The 7,704-nt window shown below is 43.1% G+C and overlaps 1 protein-coding gene across 2 annotated transcripts; it reads left to right on the plus strand.

Moving 5' to 3' along the window:
* The first annotated feature begins 1,649 nt into the window (after positions 1-1,649).
* On the plus strand, positions 1,650-7,083 carry POP4 (POP4 homolog, ribonuclease P/MRP subunit). 2 transcript variants are annotated; one of them, XM_039503614.1, is made up of 7 exons: positions 1,650-1,795; positions 2,327-2,379; positions 4,245-4,468; positions 5,023-5,100; positions 5,311-5,372; positions 5,869-5,970; positions 6,428-7,083. In XM_039503614.1, exons 1-7 carry the CDS (start codon positions 1,789-1,791, stop codon positions 6,562-6,564), a joined length of 663 nt encoding a protein of 220 aa, XP_039359548.1. In that variant the 5' UTR covers positions 1,650-1,788; the 3' UTR covers positions 6,565-7,083. The 2 variants fall into 2 exon arrangements, with proteins under 2 accessions (XP_039359548.1, XP_039359549.1); XM_039503615.1 differs by having other exon boundaries at positions 4,252-4,468.
* The last annotated feature ends 621 nt before the right edge of the window (positions 7,084-7,704 follow it).

The following is a 7,704-nucleotide window of genomic DNA, read 5'->3' on the forward strand; positions in this document are numbered from 1 at the left end:
TCAAAGCCCCTGCAGCAGGGCCAGATGAATTCTCCTGTAGGCCCAGGGCTATTAGATTGTGTGGGGCCCCTGTATACAAGTCTTTTTCCTAATTTAAAACAAAATTGTCACAATTATGGCATTGAGGCTATTAACACTATAATAAACTTGCCTTTTAATTAACATAAAGCTGTTCTGTGGTTACATTTCAGTCTTAAAACATGTAGAATATAATGTACCTACTTTAGATTCTAAGGTAATCTACTTCTTACCTTAGAACAGCTGCAAAGAGTCTTGTGGCACCTTATAGACTAACAGACGTTTTGGAGCATGAGCTTTCGTGGGTGAATACCCACTTTGTCGGATGCATGTCATAAACTTATTTTCTTATTCTTCCTCACATTTATTGGATTAAATTTTCAACTCCTGCTTCTCAGAATTTTTTTGTTGGGACATGCATACTCATGCATCCGACGAAGTGGGTATTCACCCATGAAAGCTCATGCTCCAAAACGTCTGTTAGTCTATAAGGTGCCACAAGACTCTTTGCTGCTTTTACAGATCCAGACTAACACGGCTACCCCTCTGATACTTAGAACAGCTGTTATATTGGTTTCTTTCTGGGAGGGAGTTTGGGTGCAGGAGGGGGCTGCAGCCTGGGGCAGAGTGTTGGAATGCAGAAGAGGATGAGGGGTGAGGGCTCTGGGAGGGAGTTTGGTGCAGAAGGGGATTCTGGCCTGGGAGTTGGGGTGCAGGAGGAGGTGCAAGGTGCAGGCTCCGGGTTGCTCCTGGCCGGCGGCACAGCAGGGCTCAGACAGGCTGCCTGCCATAGCCCGCCGCTCCTGGACCTAGCTGGCTGCTGACTCGTCTCTATGCGCCCCTGGCGGGAGGGGGACAGCGTGTCTCCATGTGCTGGGGGCAGCGTGTGGGGCTGCCGCCTCCCAGCCCCGACATGCCAGCCGTGGGAGCAGCGTGAGGCCACAGCTGGCAGCCTGCCTGAGCCCTGCTGTGCCGCTGGGCCTTCCGCGGCCCGGAGAGCGCGATCGCCTGGCCGAGGCGCCGGGAGCGACCAGCTGAGCGGGACGGACAGGTTGGTGACCACTGAATTGTATATAATTATGGATTTATTTCTGTGGGTGCCCCCTTAGCCCGAGACTCTGGGCTGCAGCCCCTGCGTTAATCCAGCCCTGCTGCTGCTGGAGGCCTGTGAGCTGGGGGCTGCGGTGCACCTCGCTCAGCTCGGGCAGGGCAACCGCCCCAGTAACTGACATCTCAGGGCCTCCGCCCACCAGTCTCGCGCTTCCCCGGCTGCAGCAGCATCGGGGTTGGCTGGGCGCAGAGTGACGGCGGGCGAGGCGGTACTGCCCCGCCTCGCCACCAGAGGCAGCACTAGTCAGGGTCCCCGCCTCATCTCCTCCCTTAACCTCGGCCCTTTTGGGAGGGGACTGTTGCGCATGCGCCATTCTCCAAAATCCCGTTCAGCGCAGATCAATGCGCATGCGCCCCCCTTCAGTAAGGGCCAGCGAACAAGCGCTCCTAGGTTGCAGCGCATGTGCCCCATGTGACTGGAGAGAGGTCGAGCTGCACGGGCGCATGCGCTTGGCTTGTGTTGGCCGAAGGGACAAAGCCCCCCAGAGAGGCTCTTGCGCTGCAGGGTGCGAACTACTTGCGGATGTTTGTGCGCGCGCACCACATGGTGCGGCCCCGCCCCCTAGCTGCTACGCATGCGCGTTCCCTTTCGAAGTCGGGTTTAAGTCGCAGCGTCTTGACTTCATCGGTAGGAGCCGGAAGTGCTGCCTAGTTACCAAGATGGAGCGTAAGTGCTGGTCCATTGAGCGGTTACTATAGCGCCGTCTCCCCCCCTCCCCTCCGTGGCGTGGGCCGGTGTCCCCTCCGCCCGGCGTCCCCTCCGCCCGGCTCCTCGCTGCGCTTGTCGCAGCCGGCGGCGGCGGCTCCGCGGGCTCCCCGGGCCGGGGGCGGGCGCTGCGTGTGTCAGTGCCGTGCGCTGAGTTGGGGGTGAGGGGTCAGAGCCCCCCCCGGTCCCCGCTGAGGGGCGAGCGGCGTTTCTCAGCGCGCTGTCGAGCGCTCCTCAGGGCGCGGCCCCGGCCCGCGCCTGTCGCAAGCGCGTAACCCTTGGCCCCGAGCTCTCTGCCGCCCCTGGGCACGGGCTGGGGGCGGGTCGCAGCCCGGTCACCCCCCGGCGCCGTTCGAGGCCCCCGGGGGATTGTACAGCGTGCGGGGAGGAGGCGGCGTTAGCTGTTGCCCCGCAGGCCGGGAAGCAGACTGGCTAAACTGGGGGGGGGACGCCCCTGGTGCTAACCGGGAATTGTGTTCATGTGTGTTCCAGGTGTGATTTATAGTAAGCTGCCGCCGCAGGCTGCAAAGCTATTGGATCTCCAGGTATCGGCTGCTTTAACTGCTGTTCTAGTAAAGAGAATTGTGTGAGCTGGACTGTGCATATACAACCCTCAGCTCTTTCCTAGCTGGTAATGGGAGTTCATGCTGTCTGTTTCTTAGTCAAATTGTCCATTTTATCTAAAACCTTGGTCATGATAATTTTCATCTCGTACAGGGAGGTTAGTCAAGATAATGTTAGAATTGAATTCTAGTCTTGGCATTTTGGCCAGCGCCATTCAGCAAGCACTAAATATTGTTTCTACTTTGGCCTAGCAAAAGACACTTTGGTCATTTTAGAGTTATGAGCCAGTTTAAAATCACACACTCAGAAACCTGACTGTATGTGACTCAAGATGGCATTTAGAATTTTTAACTATTTTTCCACAAAAGTGTTTTGTTGTTTTTTTTTTAAACAACTTGTTCGTTCTCAAGGCCTCAGTGCTTCAACTTGATCTATGCAGGCAGGACCCTGCACCTGTGTTGAGAACCATTATCTCTAGTTGGGCTCAACACAGGTGCAGGGCCCTATTTGTTTTTCTTTTCTATACCTACTGGGGGTGGGTAGGCGGGGTCCTGAATAATATTGCCTGAATGTTTTGATTGGCACTCTCTCTTCCCCCACTTGTTTTCTAAGAATCAGATTTGGAGCCTCTTAAACTTCATAATGTAAATAATGTATCCTAGCAATGTTGGCCAAATTGGCTTATCTTTTTTCATAACAATAGTTGGTGTTTTATGTTTACATGGAAACTTTCCAGCAGATATAGCTTGAAACAGCTGTTACATATCTCTGAAAATAATGATTGCTGTTTGAAACAGATTCTTAACAATCTGTGGAGAGTTCGGGGAGAAACTTGGACAACGCTCTTCCTGCACAAATTGCTGTCTTACCTGTATTTTTCTTTTTACAATTATTAGGAAGTTTGCATGAAAATGGGAATGTTTGCTCTTAAGAGTGAGTTTGGAACTGGAGAGCTCAGAATTTTTAGTAGCATATGAACTCTTTTGCTTTAAGTTATCTATTAAAGTCAGTAACAGTCAGATTTCTCTGATTACTGATAGATGGCTTACTTGTAGGTTCCTACCAAATTCATGGTCCATTTTGGTCAATATCATGGTCATAGGATTTTAAAAATTGTAAATGTCATGATTTCAGCTATTTAAATCTGAAATTTCAGTGGTGTAATTGTAGGGGCCCTGACCCAAAAAGGAGTTGTGTGGGTGGGTTTTGGGGGAGGGGGTGACAAGGTTATTGTAGAGGGGATTGCAGTCTTGCTACCCTTACTACTGCTGATGGTGGCACTGCCGTTAGAGCTGGGCAACTGGAGAGAGGTGGCTGCTGTGCAGGAGCCCTTAGTTTTTCCCTGTGAAATCTGTATAGCATAGGATAAAAAGCACACAAAAGACCAGATTTCACGGTCCATGACGTGTTTTTCATGGCTGTGAATTTGGTAGGGCCCTACTTATTTGAACTTAAAGAAGTGAAGCTAATCTGTTGTACACAAGCGTCTGTGCAATCATTTTCTTCTCATAGCTAATGTCTATTTTGTGACATGGAAGTCTATTCATTATAGTCACAGTTAGCACTAATATGGCACCCGTTCAGCCTTCTCAGATAAAAGGATGATGGAATGGCCATGGAAACTAAATACCATCACAACTCTGAGGGGACTAACTCTAGTTAAGGATTTTGAGGCACTGTGGTGGGTCAGTGTGGAAACGTTTCATGGAAATATAATTGACTTAAGTATCTAGAATATTATCGTTTTTTCATGGTATATTAGCATGTATTTAATATCAGCGGTACCAACCACTGATGAGACTACTAGTCAGTGATATTCTTAACTTTAACAACTTTTATTTTGGAGCCTCAAGGATCACAAGAGGCTGAAGCTTTTGTAAGTGCTTTTCTGAAGCGTAGTATGCCACGACTGAAAGATGAAGCCATCCAGGATAAGCTAACCCGAAAAGCGGTAGTTCTTGAGCATTGTCTTAGAAGAAGGAAAAAGGAAAAAAGAAAGAAAACAAAAGGGTTTTCTGCCAAGCAGAGGAGAGAAATGCGGCTCTTTGAAGTTAAACCAGAACAACAAAAGTAAGAACTTAAAAAGCTTTCTTTTTGTGAATTATTAGTAAAAGTTGAAAAGATGTTAAAAGCCATGTACATGCAGCAACATATGTATTGGTGCTGAGGACAGTTCTTTATTTTTTATGATAGATGTCTACTGTATATTGTGAATATCACTGACATTGCCTTCATTTTGTGTTTTATAAATTACTATATGGAGCCACAGGTCTGTGACAGTGACCAGACTTAGTATCTCACAGTGCATGAAATGTTATTAAAAAGCATCCTCTTTGCAACCATAGTTGGGAAATGAAGTAGACAGAGAATACAAGAGTAGGAGTTTCTCAGGACGTAAAATGCAAAATCTTTGTGATGTACATTAGAAATCTCTTTTTAGAGTAAGTAATCTTACAGCTTGGACTGTTGTATTGTATAGCTAATGACTTCATGAGATACTCAAAGAAACAAGTTCTAACTTTGTATGTAAATTATAGATTGGTTAGTAGTTAAGCTGTCATGTTGTATCATACAACCTTCTGAAAAGATACCTTATCTTTTTTGTCTCTTGCTGACTATTGTAGATATGAGTTATTTCTACCATTACATGAACTCTGGAAACAATACATCAGGGATCTGTGTAATGGACTCAGACCAGATGCGTAAGTTCAGTTTATTTAAAAACATGTAGGGTCTAGATTGTTTATACTTATGGTAATACAATAATAGTCTTTGGAAGATTATTTTGCATAATGTTTTTAAACAAGCATGTATTTCTATATTTTTATAAATACAAAAGTGTACTGACTTTTAACACGACAGACAACACTTATTGTAAATATAGATTTTATTTTTTTTGTTTTGTTTTTAAGACAACCACAGATGATTCAGACCAAATTGCTAAAAGCTGATCTCCATGGAGCTATTGTTACAGGTATTACTTTTTTTTTTTTTTTCCCCCTGAAGGCTTCTTTCAAAGCCCTATGGGGTCACAATCACCTTACATTTTCTGTTTCTAAACCTACATGTTCCTTTCCCTTAACTTCTGCCACAAACACACATTTAACTGCTATTTCTGTAGTCTTAGTACTTGTGTAGACTGTCTAAATATTACCTACTTTGGGGTCACATGTTGAGACCAAATTATTATTTGACCTACTCCCCTTCCCAGACTCACCCCCAATACTTCATTTAAGTACTTGTGGAAACCCTCCTTTGTTAGAATTCATTGTTAATATGCACAGCCACCAACAGCTAAGTGATTGCTACTAGTATTAATTTGACTTCATAGTAGCATTAGGTATATTTATTCTGAATTACTACAAGATAACTATACCTATCTTTTAAAATTATGAAGCTACAGTATAGATCATTTTCATTTGCAAATTCTTCCACTGATGCATCTGTTTGTTTTTTTGTTTTTGTTTTAGTAACTAAATCAAAATGTCCCTCTTATGTTGGGATCACAGGAATTATTCTACAGGAAATGAAGCATATTTTCAAAATTATTACTAAAGAAGATAAATTAAAAGGTATGTAGTACAGTTTTCTGTACCTTCACATTTTGAGTAGTCAGAAATATTACTTTTGCACATTATTCATCTGATGCTTTCTTTGTAAGCCCAAGTGGCAATGTAGGCTGAATAGTACTTAGCAATAAAAATCATGCAGCCATGTTCTTGTCGAACAGAATTCTCACCAGAGCAGAACACCCCTGAACAGATTGGCTTCATGAAAATAGCAAAAGATATGCCAGAAGTAGATAGTTTATGTTGATCTGATTGTCACTTTTGATGCTCTTTGTGACATACTAATAGGATGTTTCAAAACATTGGATGCTTTTAAACATTGGAATTCTTGAAGAAGGGCCTTTGAAAACTTAGTCATGCCAAAGTACCAGAACCCTGAAGGACAGAGATTTACACTAGTACATTACTGATGGTTGGTTTTTGTGTGTGTGTGTTTTTTTTTCTCTTCAACTTCTTTCAGTTATTCCCAAGCTTAACAATGTATTTAGCCTGGAGGTTGATGGCTTTATTTCCCACATCTATGGTAGCAAGTTCCAGCTTAGAGCAAGTGAGCGTTCTGCGAAGAAGTTCAAAACGAAAGGAACTATTGACCTATGATTTTAAGGAAATTCAAAGATATTGGGGCTTCATTCATAAACTGAAAATCAAGTTAAAAAAACAAGAACATATGGAATTCTACATCTTCTAAAGTATTTCTTTATACTGAAGTATGAGTTACAAGAAACATTTAAGTTACATCTGTTTTATGTACTAGATGGTCTCCCAAAATCTTCAGATTGCAGTAATGTCAATATTTCATTTCTTGAAAATAGTGTATAACATTTTGGTCTTTTTTTACAGTAAACTAATATTTGTGGTGATTCACATTAATTTGTTTTTCAAAATAAAATCCTTTTCCCAATTATTGCTTGACTTAATATAACTTTAATTGTGTTGGATTAGTATGTATAATGTCTCAATTTACATATTTTCAGTCAAATCAGACTGTGGAACATGTATAAATCCCAATTCCTGATGTTAAAAGTTGTTTCTATGACATGTTTCACGAACAGACAGGGTTATATGGAGGAATTTACCATACAGAAAATGAATTCTTGTTTACAACTTGTTTTTAAATTCTGTGTTTTGGCTTCCATATATATATATTACAGTGCTTGTAAGAAGACTGTAAAAGACTTAAGGATTTTACAGTACAATCACCATTTGGTGATGTAAAGACAATATTTTATTTAAATTTTACACACTTGCTTTGTGTAAACTGTTTTCTCCTATACCAGGAGCGACTGTTTCATCTGATCCATTTTATTGTGACCCATCTGTGATACATACCAGTGCTTACAAACAATATACAGATGAGGGAAGTATAAATGCATAGATAAGTTTAGTGCAGTCTTTCTAGCTGCAAAGGATATCACTATAGCCTGTGTCTTCTCACTGTGGTGTGACTTGTCACTTCATTAAATTTCTCACATCTACTCTGCCAGATCACCCATTCTGGCTGTCTTGCATTTGGAAGGGCTACCGCTGCAATGATCCCTTTAAAGTAAGACATTTGTAGATTTCACTGTGTAATAAAAAATAGCATCTTCACAGGGGAGAGGTTTGCTCAATCCTTTTTCCACCTTCCTCCAATCTTCCTGATTTTATTCATTTTTTTTTTAATTATTTGCATATTATATGGAGGTCCCTCTGTTTTGAAACTCTGACAATTATTAGATCAAGGCTGGCTGAGAGGGA

Source organism: Mauremys reevesii, linkage group 16 (assembly GCF_016161935.1).
Source record: "Mauremys reevesii isolate NIE-2019 linkage group 16, ASM1616193v1, whole genome shotgun sequence".
NCBI classification, from domain to species: Eukaryota; Metazoa; Chordata; order Testudines; family Geoemydidae; genus Mauremys; species Mauremys reevesii.

What these genes read in the sequence shown, in the direction of transcription:
- POP4 (XM_039503614.1), top strand. An exon ending in AATGGACTCAGACCAGATGC is followed by an intron (nt 5,101 to 5,310) that starts GTAAGTTCAGTT and finishes TTTGTTTTTAAG; the next exon opens with ACAACCACAGATGATTCAGA. An exon ending in TAAAGAAGATAAATTAAAAG is followed by an intron (nt 5,971 to 6,427) that starts GTATGTAGTACA and finishes AACTTCTTTCAG; the next exon opens with TTATTCCCAAGCTTAACAAT.